This window comes from Mirounga leonina, unplaced genomic scaffold, assembly GCF_011800145.1.
Source record: "Mirounga leonina isolate KUSES-001 unplaced genomic scaffold, KU_Mleo_1.0 Mir_96, whole genome shotgun sequence".
Classification (NCBI taxonomy): Eukaryota; Metazoa; Chordata; class Mammalia; order Carnivora; family Phocidae; genus Mirounga; species Mirounga leonina.
This window is the reverse complement of record NW_023270871.1, coordinates 6,124,481-6,143,986: the sequence shown is the minus strand read 5'-3', so window position 1 is coordinate 6,143,986 and position 19,506 is coordinate 6,124,481. Positions and strand designations below refer to the sequence as shown.

At 39.9% G+C, this 19,506-nt stretch overlaps 1 protein-coding gene across 1 annotated transcript in view; it reads left to right on the top strand.

Annotated features, from left to right (window-relative positions):
- The window catches only part of LOC118006399 (PI-PLC X domain-containing protein 3), a 165,707-nt gene extending 146,983 nt beyond the window's left edge, over nucleotides 1-18,724 (top strand). The window contains exon 3 of the mRNA XM_034999022.1: nucleotides 14,237-18,724. Within this exon, the coding sequence (XP_034854913.1) occupies nucleotides 14,237-14,390 (154 nt within the window). The 3' untranslated portion in view covers nucleotides 14,391-18,724. The remainder of the gene's footprint in view (nucleotides 1-14,236) is intronic.
- Nucleotides 18,725-19,506: the final 782 nt, after the last annotated feature.

Here is a 19,506-nt window from a genome sequence, read left to right as displayed (position 1 = left end):
TATCTTTCAGTATCTCATGAAGTATTGTCCCATGGAACTCAGTTTAAAAAACATTTTTATAAAGAATGTGGTCACTGTTCATAAATGTCTTAAGCACATTTTCAAACCTGATACTCTCTGTTACTTTTCTAAATGTGTCAAGGAGAAAATATGCAAGGAAGAGGGAGAATGTATTAACAAGTTATATACATACATGGCGCCTATCTGGCTTAGCAATATTTTTTGTATGTTATTAAGTTTCTAGGAATTTTCCATGTTGTCAAAGAATGATAAAGTGGACAATTTAAAAAGTGTCAGGTAACATGATTTCCCAAAGATATAACAAACAGATAACACAATGGAAAACACTGCTCTGGGGCTAATTGACCTAAAATTTTACACTCTTTTGGTGCTATTTAAAGACTCCAAGGGGTGTCTGGGTGGCTCAGTCGGTTAAGCCTCTGACTCTTGATTTCGGTTCAGGTCATGATCTCAGGGTCCTAAGATCTAGCCCCTCCTAGGGCTCCCTGCTCAGCGGGGAATCTATCTGAGGATTCTCTCCCTCCGTCTCTCTCTGTCCCTCTTGCCCACACCTGTGAGTTCTCTCTCGTGCTCTCAAATAAATAAATAAATAAATAAATCTTTTTTTTTTAAAAGACTCTTTGTAAGACCACTGTCTGGAGGAAATTATGGAATTAATAGCACAATGGATATTATTCTCTTGCAGAACAGATGACATATTCCTTTCCCCCTTGCACCTGCGGTTGTCACTGATTAAGGAGAAAAGGCCAAAGAAATCACCCCTGATAATTATGCATGATTACATGGACCCACAGACACATGAACACATCAGCACCTGGGATATTATGATCAAATTAAATTCTGTGTGTATTCATTCTACCTGTCAGCATTTTCTCTAAGGAAAGTGAAATTTCTGAATTTGGCCTTTTTTTTTAAATTGAACATTTGATTTGGATGCTCTAACTACATTCATCTTTGAAAGAATGTGTCAGGGACGTGAAGTTGTACAAAGTACTATACACAGAAGGCTGTGATGATGTAATAAATAGCCCCACCCAGCTTCTGCTGAGCAATTTGGATTGGAAAAGTCTTCCATTAGAGTGACCATAACAAACATTTTCTTTAGAAGCAGGTTTAGGTTTTCTGAGCCTGATATATTATTCATAGCATAATGGCATCCAGAGGAAAATTCTAACAGATGATTAAAGTAAGACTATGTGGTAACTGTTTCTAAGTAGTCTGATTTGGGTGGCCTTTCTGCTTTGCCAGAGGAAGTAGAGGTACCCGTGTGAGACTGCAGGTGCATGGCCCTAAGCATAAATGCAGTTTTCCTCGGGTGATCCCCTCCCACCCTTCCTCCAAAAAAACCCCTCAAACCAGCCTAAGACTCACCCTGTTTGTATTTTGGGAAAGGAAATATAGTTTTAATTTCTCTATCTCATTAGGGTTGCCAACGGCCACTCTTGATTCCTACTTGGGTTGAAAGAGAAAGTCTATTGATCACAGAATTTCTTGCCATCTAAACTGGAGACTTGTAGGTTGGGTTTCCCAAGAAATACACTCTGAGATGCTGAGATTTGTATGCAGAAATTTTGTTCTGGAGCTCCCTTGGGGCCCATGCCTTTGGGAGAGTGAAAGAAATAGGATTGCGCAGAGGGAGAAGATAGGCTCTTCTCAACAAAGGCCTCAGCCAAGCCCAGAGAAGCTCTAGAGCTGGGATGAACCTTCAGAATTGTCCCACTGTGAGGCAAGTACCTCTATATACTCCTCCCCAAAGATCAGTCATTGGATTCAAGTTGTCCCCAGAGAGGGTGTGTCACCTTGAGTGAGGTGGCTTTCTTTGCCTGAGGGCAGTTCTCGGACAGAAACTCAGCTGAGAGCTGACAGCCAAGGACACTCAGAGCATCTGGGAGAAGGAGCGCCCTCAATCTGGAAGGGGGGATCTGGGCACTCTTCACAGCAGTCACCATACATTTATACATAGAGTAACTTTTTCAGTCACTTGCCTTAAAGTAACCTAAAACTAGGAAAAATGAAAAAAATTAAGCTAACTAACATTTATTCATTGTCTACTATGTACTGGGCACTTTACGCATTAACACTAAAAATGGAGTAGCAGCTAACATATATGGAGTTCTTATCTCTCATGTATTATGTTAAATTTTATATGCGTGTTATTCCATTTAATCTTCACATTGGTTTCCTCTTTTTATTTTGTTTTATGAGCGAGGAAACTAAAGCTAGAAAAGATTAAGTGATTTGCCTAAAGTAACACTGGTATAAATGAGAGTGCATGGTGTGAATTCAGAGTCTGCTCCAAAGTCTTCACTCTTCACTTCTATGCTGTAGCACCTATCTATATCGTGTTGTTTTATCTTATTCTTGCAAAAACACTATGAGGCAGCTACCATTATTATTCCCAATTGACAATGAAGAAACTTCACATTGGGGAGGTTACATAACCTTTCTTGAGGTCACACTTCATTAGTAATTCTAATAGGGCTCTGCCTGGTTCTAAAAATTGTGCTCTTTCTACTGCCCCTGGATCGATTGTAGGCAGTCCATTAAAACTCGATAATACTCACTTAACTTATGAGTCCTTAGAGAGTAGTTTTTATTTAGCCTCATGAATTTGTAAGAGTCCATGGAATGTTTCCATTGGAATTAGAGCATATGTCAAGAAAGAGCCCAGCAGCTACTTCATGAGGCCAAAAGAAACTTCATGGACATCTCCATTTGTTTCCACACAAGGTTATTCGAGGCAGTTATGCAATTTCTATTTGTAGCAGTTCAGGTAATTCCAGAACTAGTTCCATAATTAAGGCAAGGACCATGTCCAATCCATCCCTGTATCTGTCCCAACAACTATCACATGATAAGTACTCAATAAGCATTTATTGATGGTAGGAGGGAATCTATGAATGTTATGGAGACCATTGGTTCCCAGGATTTCACCTTGAAGGACCTATTACCACATTTTCCCCTCACAGAGCCCGTCTCCTCTTAATAAATGTGTATTTGATAAGTAATAACTTATCTCCCCATTGTTAAAATTAAATGCATACAGAATTCCACTAGACCTTCCAATAAAAAATAGGTACTCAATACTAAAACTGGATTGATAAAATGATCCAGCCAGCAGTAAAGAAAAGTGGTATTTAAGTTAACTTGTGCGACCACAGTTCATGGGTGACTGATTTCTGTCGCAGCTTACCTTACAACCTCTGATATCCCTAGTCCAGGACCCCCCAAGTCGGGAATCCTTGAGAGCCAAGGGATCAACCTGGAGAGTCCTTGAGATGTGTAATCCAAGCAAAAACAGAAATGTCAAATTTACTTTCAGCGCAAGTTCGACTGCAGCTCTTTCTTGGCAAACGGAAATCCTTCCAAAGAGCAGAAAGGCAGGGCAGATGCCTGCAGATAGAAACCGTATCGAATAAAGCAGATTGCTTCTGAACTTTGAGTACCACGAATTCCCCGAACATTGCTCTGAGTGAGGGGCTTTTTGGTGTGCAGGAACAAACCAAAGTGAGAACACTTGACCCCCCACAGAAGTGTTCATCGTCTTGAGACTCTACGCTTGAAAGAAAACCCATCGTGTGCCTCCTGGCAATCTCAGTCTCAATATATGGAACGTCTTTGTGTTTAGAATCTGCAGTGCTTTCTTGCTTGCTTGCTGCCTTAGGAAATTAGCAGACAGGAGAGCCCCTGCTCAGCGGGAGGCTGACCCGCTCACCTTCAGTGCTCCTGGCAGGGTTATGGCTTATGCTGAAACACTGGCTGGGAGCAAATGATGAGCCTGCAGACACAGTCCATTTTATGAACTCTAAACACCATTCTTCTTGTAGTTGCTATGACCTTATTTGAATTGAAAATAGCTTTTTAACGGATTTCTTCTACACCATAATGAAGAGGGCTCCTGTTGCCAGCATCAAAGGAAAGGAATGGAGCCCTTTGCTTTGATTTGACTGCATCGCTTTTTGCTAAACAAACACAGAAATAAACTAAACAACCTGCCCGGCATGGGGAGGAGATGAAATAGCTTTCGTGTATTCCTGAGGACTGGGACTGTGTCCCTTTGAAAACCAGCAAGCGAGGGTAACGAGGAAGGTTGGTCAGTGTCCTGCTCAGTACGCCTGTTGTGACAAGCAGCTCTCGTGTCCTTCTCCTGCAGCTTCCAGAACGTGTCCGCCTTCATGGCTGTGCCGAGTCGCGTTAGAAAGCAGCCCCGGACCTTACCTTTGAATAGCACCCTCGTCGATATCATCACTTTGTGTGGGGGTGTGTCTACCTCTGAGGGCTAGTATTCCTAATTTTACAATTAGGGAAAATGGGGACACAGAAGGTTTGCACAGTTTGTGCAAGATTATAAACAAAACACATTTTATTATAGTCCAGACCAGAGCTGAAGTTTCTCTTCTAACACCAGTGCAGTTTGTTTCTTGTTACTTGTTTGTTCATTAGTGTATTTTTAATAAATCCCTTTTCCCCTACTAGACTGCATGGACCAGGAGAGCAAGGGCTGTGTCTGTCTTCGAGCCCCACCGTGTCCTCAGCACACAGAATAATATGTAGCTCCTGAGAGGTGCTTTGTAAATATTTGTTGGACAGACGTCTTTATCCAGCTACAAATGGGGTTTAAGCAGAGGATCCGGGAGAGTCAAGGAGAAGGGGATTTCTTCCTTTCACTGCCACAGAGGGAAAAACTCTAACCAGCTGTGTTTAGTCGTGCCTTTAATTATTTTCTATTTTATACCTAACAACTGCAGTAATTTGGTTCTGAAGGTATATAGTGCAGATCATGGGAAGATGTGGAAAGGCTTCAGTCTCCTATTTAGGAAAGCTCAGGTCCTCTAAAATCTCTGGAGTTGTTTGCGAGGGCATTTGTTTCACAGATAATTCATATGACTTCATTCTTTCTCTGTGCTCAATTTTAGGGGAAAAAGATTTTTTCAAAAATGAGCTATTTTCATCAGGCATAAATCAGATATGCTGCTTCCTGAATAGAAACAGGTTTAGTAAAAAACTGATAAGCCTGGTATTTTAGGAAGTTATGATTTGTGAGATAACCTGAGGTTATTCTGAAGCCCCTTCCAGGGTTCAAACCTGCAGATGCAAAGGCCCTGCCTTTTACCACCATATGCTTTGCTGAATGAAATGCCAACCTTTTCGGCAAGGGCTTCTTTGTATTTTGTCTTTCTCTTCCTTACGTTTTTCAAGTGAAATTTCTAAGCCTTCAGAAATGTCCAGACTGACAGAAAATCACATTTTAAAATATGTCAGACTTGATTTTAATTAGTTGGTCCTGGGTGACTCAGTTGCTCAGAGAGAGAAAGACCTATGATCCTAATTTTAAACTTTGCTGATCAACAAAAATCCATTTCTCAGGAACGGCTGGGTCTGGGACAGACAGTAACAAGACTCTGATATTTTCATTTGTAATCTTTATCCATGAGGGCATCAGAGAGTTGTGCAAAAATTAACGAGCTGAACATGGAGGTTCTATTTCATTCAGTAAAAGAAACATGTCATTGTTTAAATGAAATACATTCAGGTAAAATTCACTGAAAGATGCAAGCATTTTATTATCATTCATTCGTTAACTGCAAAAAAACAGTTCAGAGAGGTTAGAGAGGTCGCATACCTTTGTGGTAAAAGTATTATGTATATACACACACACACTTGAATATGGCTTTAACATGGATTCCTAATAAATTTAAATCTAATTAAATGATAAATAATTATAATTAATAATTAAAACTAATACAAAATTGATAGTAAATAAAGAAATCTGATTAAGTTTAATTCTGATAAACTTTATTCTTATGAAGATAATGGTCACTACTATCATTATTATTACACAGACTCTCCTGACTCTCTTTGTATAATGCAGGGAAAGCCATTTTGCAAATTGACTGGTCAAGTTAATTTAAAAAAAAAAAAGACTCCTTTCATTTAGCAAAATAGCAGTGAATTCACAAACTAAAATCTTTGGCAGTAGCCGTAGTGAGAAAAACTGGGCAGTCTTTTCACGAATTATGTTCGTGCATACATCTCTATTCTAAAAGTGATGTAGGGACACCTGGGTGGCTCAGTCAGTTGAGGTTGAGCATCCGACTCTTGATTTTGTCTCAGGTCATGATCTCATGGGTTGTGGGTGGAGCCTCCAGGCAGGCTCCATGCTCAGTGGGGAGTCTGCTTCTCTCCTTCCCCCCTCCCTCTGCCCCTCCGCACGATCTCTCTCTATCTCAAATAAATAAATCTTTAAAAAAATGGTTTTTTGTGGGTTTTTTGTGGGTGTTTTTTTTTTTATTTTTTTTATTGTTATGTTAATCCCCATACATTACATCATTAGTTTTAGATGTAGTGTTCCATGATTCATTGTTTGTGCATAACACCCAGTGCTCCATGCAGAACGTGCCCTCCTCAATACCCATCACCAGGCTAATCCATCCTCCCACCACCCTCCCCTCTAGAACCCTCAGTTTGTTTTGTTTTAAATAAAATCTGTTTATTTACTCAGTAAATATTTATTGGATACTTAGTCCATGCCAGGCACTCTGCTAAGCACTGGGGATACAACAGTGGGAAAACAGACAGTCCTTGTCCTCAAAGTGATTGCAGTCCAGCTGGGGAGACAGATATTGATCATGCATATAAATATAATGACAATTCTCACTGGTGTTTTGAAGCGGTGACATCTAAATTATCACCTGAAAGATGAGTGAGTTGGCCAAGGGAAGGGGCATAAAAGATAAGACATTCTGGCTAAAAAACAAGCAAACAACATTTACAAAGTTCCCTGAGCAAATAGGCTGGTCGAGGTGAGCAAGACTGAGGATGTGGCTAGAATTCAGTGAGGGGAAGAGTGACCAGAGATGGAACTAGAGAAGCCATGGGGGGCCATTGTTCAAGGCCCCAAAGGCCAGTGAAGGATTTTTACCTTTGTGCTAAGAGCACAGAGAAGTGATTGAAGCATCCCAAGTAGAAGACAGACATGAATTAGTAAGTCAAGGTCAGCACACTGAGGGTTACTGAACTCAGCACTTTCAACTCCTAAGTCTTTTCCTTTTAAATCTTTTCCAAACCGGTTCTCAAAGCCAGCACATCAGAAGACCTCTGGCTCCTCTGTCTTTCCCCTCCAGTTGTTGTTGGGAGGGAGGTTTTCTGATTCCTGCAGATGTGCCCATTTCTCTCCTAAGAAGCCTGCCCTCTGTTTGAAGATGCCTTTATGCAGGAGAGCTCCACGGGCCAGAGAAGGGCTTTGAGGCTTCATGTACCAGGTTTCGGCTGTGAACTTGCTTGCTCTCTCACCATCTTCATTTATTTAGCAGCTCTGATGGGAGAAGCAGGTGGGAGGTTTGCCACAACTGTGTGCCTGCAAACAAAGCCCTTCCAAGAACATTTCCCTGAGAGCCTCATCACCAGTCTGGCCCTCGTTCTTTCCGTCTTTGATTGGATTTGTGAAACTTGGAAAGACATCCCACGGGCTCGTTTTTACATCGCAACTGTATTATGGCTGGATGTTGCTCTCAGAATTTCCTGCTGCCTTCCTTCTTAGAGACTCTGGAGACCAGAGCAGGGCATTACAAGGCTGTCGCTCAGAGGATGTTCAATACAGTCCCACTTAGAGAGAGCTGGACATTTATCTTAGCATTTTACACACACTACTTAAATCCTTGTTATTGTGCCCATTTTCTAGATGGTGAAACTGAGGCTCAGAGTGTTAACTAACTTGCTTACAATAAATACTGGTGCTGAGACTTGAGGCGCCAGATTTGACACTAGTGCTATGATTTTATTTAAATTTTTATTTATCTTGAAGCAATCCTCCTGGTTGTCAGGGTGGTTTGTGAGTAAGCAGTCTAACTATAAATCTAGCATCTCATTAAAAAGAGAGATTAAGAAAAAGGGTGGCATTTATAAGAAAACCTTGCAGTATTTGTATAGTCACATCGTTCTGTACCATAAATAAATACTAAAATATGAATACACAGATTCAAAGGAAATTTAAGAATCTCTTCAGAATATATAACTTCACTATGAAATATTTTCCTTCATAATATTAGTGAATGTTATTCAAATTTCCACTAGCAACTTTTTGGCTGTATGGTGGAAGTCATATGAATGAATGAATGAATGAATGAATGAATGTTAAGATCTCGTAACAGTCTGAGTACAACCTGAGAATCTTCAAAGGGAGACAATGTGTTCTTTATTTATATGTGACAAGAATACAAGTTTCAGTGTCATTAGATGGCAGACTTTGTATGAAATTAATAGGTTCTTTCTCACATGGGAAAATCAAAGAACTCTTCTTTAATTGGACAAAATTAATGACAAACATTTAAGTGCGTACAGAGTGAAGCTCAGACTCCACAGGCTGTCAAAGGAGGCTCTTAACAATCTGGCCTAACACCTTCCTGTCCCTCCCTTGCAGGTGTGCAATACAGGTGTCCCCCTACTGTCCCCACACCTCCATGGCCCTTACTCTCCGGTCACCTTGTCTTTCCTAATCACATCATCTTTCATACCCATATGCTTCTTCCTAAACCACTTTATTTAGGTCTGATTGACATAAAAAGGAGTGCATATTAATGTCTACAAGTCGATGAGCTTAGGGATAAGTATATCCCCATGAAACCATTACCATCAAGACCACAAACGTATCCATTACCTCCCAAAGTTTGCTTCTGCCCCCGTTATTGTTGTTACTTTTTTGTATGTGTGTGTAGTAAAGAACACTTAACATAGGACCTACCCTTGTAGCAAATCTTAGTATATAGTGCAGGAGGAGGACATTATGCTAAGTGAAATAAGCCAGGCAGAGAAAGACAAATAATGGATTGTCTCACTTACATATTAGAATGAAGTAGTCGAATTCACAGAAGCAGAGGATGGAATAGTAGTCGCTAGGAGCTGGGGAGAAAGAGGAGGAATAGGAAAGGTGAGGGTTAAATGGTACAAAGTTTTAGTTATGCAGGATAAGTCGGTTCTGGAGTCTACTAGACAGCCCCCATGCTTTTGCATGTATTGTTCCCTTTTCTTGAAATGCTTTCCTTCGTTATCTAATGAGTTAGGACCAAGTTCAGATGTCACCTGTTTTGTGACATATTCCTTAAATTCCTCCTTAATTTCTCCTAAGTGACACAAATTACTTCATCTCACATGCTCCCATAGATTCCTGTGCCCATGACCACTGGACCATATTGTATTGTTACAGTTGGTTCACATCCATTCTTCTTGTTAGACTTTGTGACATCTGAGACCAAGATTTCTAGTTCCTTGTGCTCTTTCTCTCTCTCACTCTCTCTCAAATAAATAAATAAAATCTTAAAAAAAAAAGATTTCTAGTTCAACATTTAAATTCAATATATGTGTTGTTTTTCTTTTGGGTTTCAGGGATCGTGGTAGGTACAGAGGACATATTGGTGACTGTGATATGATTTTTGTTCTTGGAAAAGTGTGCAGGCACTGACAGAAATAGGCATGGAAATGGATCAAGCCAATGCTGTGTGCAATACACAGTCACAGAACTATGCTTCAGGAGTATAAAGCATAAGGAAAAGAAAGGGTTCTTCACCCAGACTTGGATGGAAGGGATTGAGATAATGGCTGAGCCAAATCTTGGAGGGCAAGTAGAAATTAGTCAGACCAAGAAAGGTACTGAGGAAGGAATGGTATTTCAGAGAAAGGGAAGGCCTGAAAAAAATACTGAGGCATGAGACCACAGTGTGTGGTTAGGGCAAAATAACAAGCCTCTCGGTATTGCTGGAGAAGAAATTAGCATGTAGGAAGTAGTAACAAATGAGGCGGAAGAGGGATCTGTGTGGTAGATGGTGTGAGGGAGGTAGGGACAGAGTCTTCCACACTGCTGAAGAGCTGGGTGTATCTTGTAGGGGAGAGAAGACTCTGTGACTGTTTTTGTAGAAGAATAAAGCATTCAGATGAAAAAGAGATTGTCCTGACTGAAGTGTAGAAAAAGCAAAAAAGGAGTGTGTGGGCAAGGCTATGGCAGCATTTCTCCAAGAGAGATGAAGAAGGTTTGAACTCCCAGGTGGCTCCGGGGAGGCGCAATCACAACAGCATCCTCCACAGGTGTGCAATATATCTTTGTTGAATGAACGAATGAATGAATGAGTGATTGAAAAAGCTAAAGCTTAACTAGCTTATACCATGGAAATTGTGACATTGAGACAATATTTTATTTCCACCAGAGTAGGGTTTTCAATTCACTCTATTCAACACTAAATGTAATCAAAACTTGGCAGTTAGTTATAAAGTTGCATTGTCAACATCAGTATGGCGCCCAAAGTGGCTAAACTTGATTTTTGGGAGGGCAAATAAAAAATTTACTCTTCTTGTGTATAAAACACAGCTATATAAACAGTATATCAGCAGAAACACAGTCTATCTGTGGTATATCATGGAGCAGGAGGGAGAGCAGAAAAAAATATTCTTAAAGGCTCCATAGAGGGGGCAGTAATGAAAATGGGTTAAGAAATGGCACTCTAAAAAATTATTATAACTTCAGTAGCATCAGCTAGTTTTAATCCAGGATATTGACTCTTTTTGTTCAACATAATTCTACTTAAGACCATCTGAGTATTTGATTTTCAACCTGGCATTATTGCTTGCTTTGTCTTTGATATCATACTGACTTTAGGAAAATATATCTGAACAGAAAAATAAAAGTATTCCCACGACTCAGAGAAATGGCATTTTGAATGTAAAACTCATTTTTTACCTGAGGCCCACAAGCCATTCCAAAAGGATGTCTCATCGATCCTCAGAGCAGTCTATTTTATAGGGAAACAGAGCAGAGCACTCTTAGGTTCTAACATCTCCCTGTGGGGATGATAATTAGTTGCTCTAAATTCAGGCCCAGGAATTTTAATCTTAGAGTAGCAGAAGGCATCTGAGGAGCTGTTTTTGTGGTGGTCATGGTTCTAAGATGGGAATTGGTTGTTCTGGAACCTCCTGTGACCTAGTACCTCAAGGAATCTGGTGAACCAGCTACTCAGTTAAGGTCAATACAGAGTCAACACTGGCCTCAGTGTTATCCCATCCATGCCACCTCCCACCTCCCACCCTTTCTTCCCAGGAAATGCCCAATTCTGATGCTTTGTCTGCAGAAAGTCTGCCTTTTCTAAAATGCCAAGGTGATACTGCATTCACGACACAGAGATATCATCTGCTCCAGCAAGTCCAGAAGAAAAAGTCATGACATTCGAACCCAAGTGGCTACACACACATTGCCACTGCATCTGTCTTTCTAATGAACTTGAACACACTGCATCTGTGCTGAGGGATCCAGATTTTTCACTGTAAGGTAGAATTATCTTCTGAAACTGGTGCCGAGAAGACCACATCTCTCCACCTGCCAGTCTATTCTCTGAAGGCATTGGGCCTGTTAGATCCATGTTATGCGCTTTTAGGAGCAATTGGATCCTCCTCTATCTGGGTCTAATGGGAAAAATGTATATGCTGAAAAACATGGATCAGACTTTTTAAGGGATGACCCATCAGATTTATGTAGTCCAAGGCAGTTGAGCCAGTTTTGCCTTGATGGCTTGAGTTTGCTTAGACTAGATTTGCTTTCTGAGATCTGGGGAAATGCACATGTATTACATCCTACACTTTGGCTTCACAAACCAAAAGGGGCATGGTTTCCTTTTTGTGCTGATTATCATGATGATTACATGCTCCTGATTTTCCTTCTACTTTGTGCCTACTTCTCTTTTTCTTTTCTTGAATCGAGTTTTCCAGCCAACCCTTACATGCTGCTGATCACATTTTCTCCTCTCCTTCTATAAAATCAGGTAACCTTATCTACTCTCATAGCTCTAACTATGCTATGTGATGGCTCTTGACAGCTCTGTGTCCTGAATATCACATCTGTACTTACCTACCAACTGAGATCTCAATTCATGTGTCCCAAAGTCACTTCAAAATCAATGTCTCAGACCAAACTTAGCACATCCACTGGAAAGACTTCCCTCCTGTCTTTCCAAGATTAGAGAATGATGTCCACCTGCCAGAATACTGCTAGCAATCTAGGCATCCATCCATGGCCTCTTTCTCCCTCTCCATCTCCATCCCACCCACACTAAGCAAACATCATTTTATCTCCTCAGTTCCTTTCAATTCTCTCTATGGCTGCTGGTGCAACGTAAGCTACCACTGTCTCTGGTCTGGATGACTTTGACAGCTCCCTAATTGTTACTCCTGCCCCTACTACAGTTCTGTCCCATTGATTGGCCTACACTGAAGGGAAGCCACTCTCTCCAAATCACAAATCTAAGCTTACGATTTCCCTAGTTAATAGCTGACAGTTCTACATTTTGAAAGCCCTCTTTCTTCTGGTTCTTATCTCTTATCTCTCCAACTTAAGGCTCCCTTACATTTTATGATGTAACTACTCTGAGATTCCTACCCACCACCTCATTCTCTCTTCCCCTTCTCCCCTCTCTCCGTCCCTCTCCATCTTCCCCAAGCATTCAAAGTTCACATCGATTTCCTCACACTTTCTTTGATGTCGAACTGTCAGCTCTCAGGGCTGCTTGTTTATGCATTCCCCATGTAAACCTCCCTTCCTGACACTTGGAGTCAGAGTAGGTGTCACTTCTGTGTGCTTCAGAGGATACTGCACGGCCATATTAACATCACCTGTGTCTCCCTGACCACGTGCGCTGCTACTAGGCACACACCATACTGTCTTCCTGATCCTCAACATTCAGGGAGCAGCTTCTGAAAAGTTTTCCCTGACTTCTCAGGCCAGACTCAGTGACTCGCCTTTATGCTTTCATGGTAATGAGTCATCTTTTTTTTTTTTTTTTAAGATTTATTTGTTTATCTTAGAGAGAGAGTGAGCACAGGCAGGAGGGGCAGAGGGAGAGGGAGACAGAGAATCTCAAGAAGGCTCCCCGCTCAGCGCAGAGCCCGACATGGAGCTCAATTTCACGACCCCGACATCATGACCTGAGCTGAAACCGAGTCAGATGCCTAACCGACTGAGCCACCCAGGCGCCCCTGTAATGAGTCACCTTTATGATGAAAGTCAGGTTGTACTACTCTTCCCCGCGAGATGTTCCAAAGCCTCCCTGTTTCACTCAGAGTAACCCTCAAAGCTCTTAAAATGGCCTACAGGGCCCTGCAGGCTCTGCCCTCTTGCTTCATCTTTTACTACTCTCTCCTTCCTTTTTCCAAGTAGGCATGCTACACCCTTAGGGCCATGGTGGTAACCAAAATGCTTTCCCTAGATATTCACATGACTCACTCCCTTGTGTCCTTTAACTTTTGCACAAATGTCCCCTTATCCATGAGGTCTACTAACCCACCCTATTTTAGGTTGTCATCTACACCACCCCTCTCTACCTGCACACTCCTACTCCTTTTTCGTCCCCATTTTTATAGTGCTTATTCCTTCCTATCAAATGATATCATTTATTTATGATTATTATTTATGATTTTCCCTCTTCGTTCTGATTGTATTATGTTAAAACTTTTTCTTTATCCACTTGCCCACCACCAAATCATGCACTCTTTGGATGCAGGGGTTTTTGCTGTTGTATCTATTTACAGTACCTAGCACATTTCCTGAAAATAGCCTGCTCATAATAAATGTTCGTTAAGTACATGTATTCATCTCTGACCTCACCACCCCATAGCTTTGCAGGGTTGGCAATCACACCATGCCAAACTAGAATGTGAGTGCAAAAGTGTCGTTTTCTTAGTGGAAAAGCTGCCCTGTAAACTCACACATCTGAGATCTCCAAAGATGAAAAATCCAATACGGACCACTATGGTGAACGTTTCTCCTGCAGAGTCCCTTCAGAGGTTAAAAATTTACCATTGTCCGTTTGGCTTTTTTCTCTATTCTGTGTCTATAATTGGGGCATTTATTTTGGTACATTAGAAAACTAAAGGAGGGGCGCCTGGGTGGCTCAGTTGGTTAAGTGACTGCCTTCGGCTCAGGTCATGATCCTGGAGTCCCTGGATCGAGTCCCACATCGGGCTCCCTGCTCGGCAAGGAGTCTGCTTCTCCCTCTGACCCTCCCCCCTCTCATGTACTCTCTCTCTCTCTCATTCTCTCTCTCAAATAAATAAATATATAAAATCTTAAAAAAAAAAAAAAAAGAAAAGAAAAAAGAAAACTAAAGGAAAGCCTGGGTAGCATAAGCTTGAAAAATAGTATCTTGCCTTCTGTGACTTCTCTTTTTCTTTCCTTTCTCAGAGCTCTTCCTGCCATGATGCAGTGGGTTCGCACTCAGAAGCCGGGAGAGAGTGGCATCAATATTGTCACTGCTGATTTTGTGGAACTTGGTGATTTCATCAGCACTGTCATAAAGCTCAACTATGTCTTTGATGAGGGAGAAGCCAACACTTGATAGTACCATTCGGAGCATCCATGAGTAAGACAGAGAAGACTCATTGTATTAGGCATATTATCTATAAACACTCTGATCTTCCTATTCCACTGGGTCTCTGAGGGGATTAGACTGGTAGTGGGTGGGAAAAGGGGGAAACCATTTCTTCAGTGATTGTTATCATACTGCATTACTATAAATATTTCATTTCCCATTTGATGAGCAAAATCTGCTTCTAGTGTTAGGGATAAAAAAAGACCAGTGAATTTTGTTTTTCAGAATTAGTCTTTGCAACGTATAACTCATGAGTGTTTACGTGATTGCATTTCTGATTTCAACCTAGGGCTCCTACACTGATTTCTCTAACTGAACCTTTCCACTCCCTCTCTCGCTCGCTCTTTTTAATCAGATGCCGTACGGGACTCAAAACAATTGAATGCCCAACGTAATGTGTACTACATTGTTGTATTGAAATTTGTTTTTGTGAGACTTGGTATAATATAATATCCTCTAGTCATCTGCAATTGGTCCATCATTGCTAACTTTTGGTCATAGAAAATATGCATCAAGTCAGTTTCCCTGCATCAGTAATATTGGAGGACATAATCAGTAATTTTTGTGTTATATGAAAATAACAGTGTTTCACAGTATTTCTATTTAAGGCAGCTATAAATATAGTGTAAAAACTTTTTTGGAAGAACAATTAGTGCCAACTCTGTAGCAAAAGATGGGGGAGGGGGGAAGAGATGGATGCCATTTTAATTCAGGAATCTCTTAAATAATATTGCCCAGCAAATGCTCAGTAAATGAAAAATTATGACAAATGTGTTAAAATCGGGCAACTCTGAAAACAACTCTTACCAAAATCTCCCCTGACAATTCTCTTGATTAAAAAAAAAAAGGTAGAAAAGAAAGAAGAAATAAATAAAAGATTGTGCAAGCTTTCGTATGAAGTTGGGATCTACAAACATGTAATTCTAAATCCCAGATTTTGAGGAACATATTTTGAGAAGCTTCGATTCAAATTTTTACTTGAAGTTGAGGAAAGAGGAAAGATGGAAGAAAGAAATAGAGCAGTTTTTGAAACGATGTCCATAAAATCTCAAAGATCATGAAATGTCTTTAGGATATTCTTACATACACGTGATCTGGGCAGATGCACTGAAAATTAACACTGACCCATCATTTCTGGGTTCTGTCCTACCCCAGGATAGAGACTGGGGCAGAAGCAAAAGTTTTACAAAACATTTCAGTGTCCCAAGATTTGATAGTCCAGGTCTACGGGGAAGAAAAATGGTAGCAGGACTTTGAGCCTCACTTCCTCCGTGGTGTCTTTGTGATTTTTGACAATGCTAAGATGATTTTAAAAAAGCACAATAACCCTCAACTGTGTGCCTCACAGGAATATTGCGAGGCACAACTAAAAATCTATAAATTCCTGAAATTCTTATAATTATGAATTATTTTATCTTCATGTTTAGAAATAATTGCAATAATAGTCCCTTGGGAAAATGCGGTCCATGCAAAGTAGGGCCATAGGAAAATAAAAGCATGCCCTCAGTTTTTAATTAATTTAAACATAGAGCATGTGGTTTAATCTCTTAGACCTAGGCAAGGGGGTTGATTATGTCAAGATTGTGAATAATCAAGAGCTGGTTATAAGATTATAAATACTCATTGTCAAAACATAGTATTTATTAGCAGCTGCAGGGAAGCAAGAGAAATTGTTTATACTGAAGAAAATGTTTATGCAGAGTGTTTGGTCTGCTCAGTAGACCTGGTAGCATGCAACAGTTCCACATGCCAGTTGTGTGTCTACATCTCACCACGCACAGGATGCCAATGTCTACCCATCCTGCCAGTGGACAGATACAAATGCACACAGACAGACACACAGACATGGGCAAACACAGCCACAGTTCTTCTTTTTAAGCAAAAACACTGATAATATTCAATCATTTAATTTTGAGACTGAAACCCTCAAGGTATGAAAAGAGTGATAAGACCTTTGAAAGTAGAGTGGCTGACCATATTCAAATATTTTTGTAAAAATATTCTAGCTTGGGACTTAATTATTTACAAATAGAGTTTTCCTTCCATCTTCCCTCCTCTTGCGGTTTATTGTCTTTTTAGCTCTTTCACCTGCTCTTAGTGTGCAATTGAATATGAATCCTTTTTAAAGGACTATGGATTATTGAAATTTGCTTTGTGAGCAGACTTTCTCTCTGACAATTCATTATTCATCCCTCAGTAGGATCTTTAGCCAAGCACACTTGCAATGACACAAGGATTTAACTTATAAATATGACAGAAAACAAATCTTTCAACATATTAATGAAGAACGAATAAAATATAGAGGTAACTATGTTGTATTTTCTTGAACTTAGATGCTTTCTTATAATGTTTGCTTAGAATTAGCTTTGTCATATTTGTCGTTTGGGTGCTGGAAAAAACAAACATGCTGAAGCTTTAGACTAATTGTGCAGTTTTTTAACTGGAGAAAGCTTTTTATTGCTATTAATGATATGCACACAGAAACCTTGACAGAAGGTACTTTCAAGTCAATGCTATGGTTTCCATGTGGACATACAGTCCCTATGTAGCAGGCACCAAGAATAAGTGGACTTGCCTTAATTTCTAAAGGAGGGAACAGGTAGAAGTGAACTATGGGTCCTCCAGCTAGAGGGAGAGTCACCAGGAGGGAGTCCTTGGAAAGGGGAATGGAGAGAAGGCGCCTTTGGCTGTTTTCTGTCCATTGGCCCTGCCCTGGAGCACATTTAGGGAGCAGGCTGTGGGCCTTAAATAAAAAGTGGGGGTGAGGACTAGTATTATGCAGTCAGAGCTTACCCTCAGCCTATGCTCCTTTGTCTTAGCAGGGCATTGTCTTTCCAGAGAGCTAGGAACACAAGGGCTACAAATAGGCCCCAAGATAGTAGGAGATACATCTTGGTGCACTTTTTTTTTTTTTTTTTTTTTGCTTTTTCTTGAGACTTTATGTCACAAGTCCTGCAAGGCAAAAAACAGAAACAAAATCCAACTTTTACCCAATCTGCAGCAGGAAATCAAAGAAGCGGGTGGGATGAGGGGGAAATACGCAAAGAATATCATTTTTTGGGTTTGCTTTCCTGTCTGTAATTTTGAAGGACCGAAATGGTGAACACTCCTGCCGTTATCATTTCTGTCTCCCTTATTACTACACAATCATGTGAGTGCAGAGAATGAGGAGCCATCTTTTAAAAGCCTTAGGATATTCTATATGATGACCTCAATATTCACTTTCAGCCATACTGGGAAAACTCATTTTCATGGAGCGCCACCTAACAGTGAATGTACTGGAGCATGAAGTGTTTGGCATGTGTACGCCTGTATGTGTACACAAACACAAACACACACACACACACACACGGGATACACATCTCACACACACACATTATTCAAGTTAAAACTGCACTCTCTAATCACTCAACTTGATTCTATTGCCATTTGAACCCTTAAAATCAATATTTCCTACATTAATGGGCATAAACATACTTCAGATATTTAAATATTTAAGAGAGAAAGAAATCACTAGAAAACCGGTGAACAATGAGACCATCATAAATAAGAAATGCCTAGCAGTAATAGTCTAAATACATTGTCAATTATACTTCAAGCTGGAGAATTGAAGATGGACTTGAATATAAATTACAAACAAACACTCATCTTTACTTAAAGTTGTTTTAAGTTCGTTGAGGTCCTGACATGTTTTAGCCAGTTACCTGTTCAGGTTCTCCCCTGTGAGCATTCCAGACTGGAAAGTTGAAAGTCTCAGGAAATGCATGTTCTCATGAGTTTCCCGTTCTATAGTTTTACAGATTCAATGACACAATCTCCTAACATTTGGTTACTCATCCAAATGAAAGAAAGCTCCATAGGTAGAGTGCTTGAGTTTTGAATTGCTAACAGAAAATAATGCACAGTGTCCCTCAGGATATGCTAAGCAAGGTTTTAAAAAGTATTTTATTTTACAGCACTTTAGTCTTTTCAATTAGATTTCAGTGACACAGTGGTGTAAATGCTATATTTGCCATAACTTCTTGGTGGCTCCTGTGTTACACACAATTTTAAACAATGCTCTAAATTGTTTGTTTTCCCAACAACATCAATAAAATGTTCTGTAGAATTTGTAAAATGTATTGATTGAGTCTGTTGAAAATTGTGCAGTTTTTATTTCATTTGTGATACTATTTTGTAGGTATTAGTTCTAAATGTATATTTGTATGAGTCAAAAGTATGTGCGTAGGTATTAGTTCTAAATGTATATTTGTATGAGTCAGAAGTATGTGCTTGTATGTGGTTCATGTGTTAATATATTGTATCTTACAAAAAAATCAAACTTATCCTAAAGAAAAAGGGCACATTATGACCAGCCTTAATTCATTGCCATTTTTTGTTGTTGTAATTTGGGATTAAAATTTAAAGAGAAATTATGTTTTTGTTTAAAATGGTCTTTTAAAAAAAAAAATCATATGAGGAATGTGCTTTAGAAATTACCTGAGTTCCCCCAAGCATAAATAGTTAAGCTTGTGGGGCACCTGAAGCTTCTCAAAAGTTTCCAATGTCAGTCATTTATTAACTTCATTATCAGGCAGAAACTTAGATTTCACATTTGTTTCCATCAGCAACAGAACCAGTACACTTCAAAAGCTGTTCTTCCAAACTTGGAACCATGTGAGGATAAGTTTTCCATAAAAAATTGTTTCTTCAATTTTTCTTTTTAAAGATTAGATCTTCTCAGTTAAGATGAACTGCCTAGGTTCTATGAGAGTCACTAAAGACCCATCAACATTAGGTGGTTCCAACATGGTTCCCTTCTCAAAACACAGGCATACAATATCCTTTTACACCTTTGTTATCTGCCTACGTGTAATCTAGTAATGGAAAATGCATGACTAGTTCAAGGACCTGCATGAGTTGTCATGCTCAAAGCAAAAATGTTGTAATCTTCCTTGAGCCTGGGATCTGGGTGTGGAATAGTAATCAGTCTTCTTATTTCTCTTCTTTCTCTATCCTCAATTATTTCTTTTCCATATTTAAGCTTGCCAGATAAAACACAGGACACCCAGTGAAATTCAAATTTCAGATAAGCAATATTTTT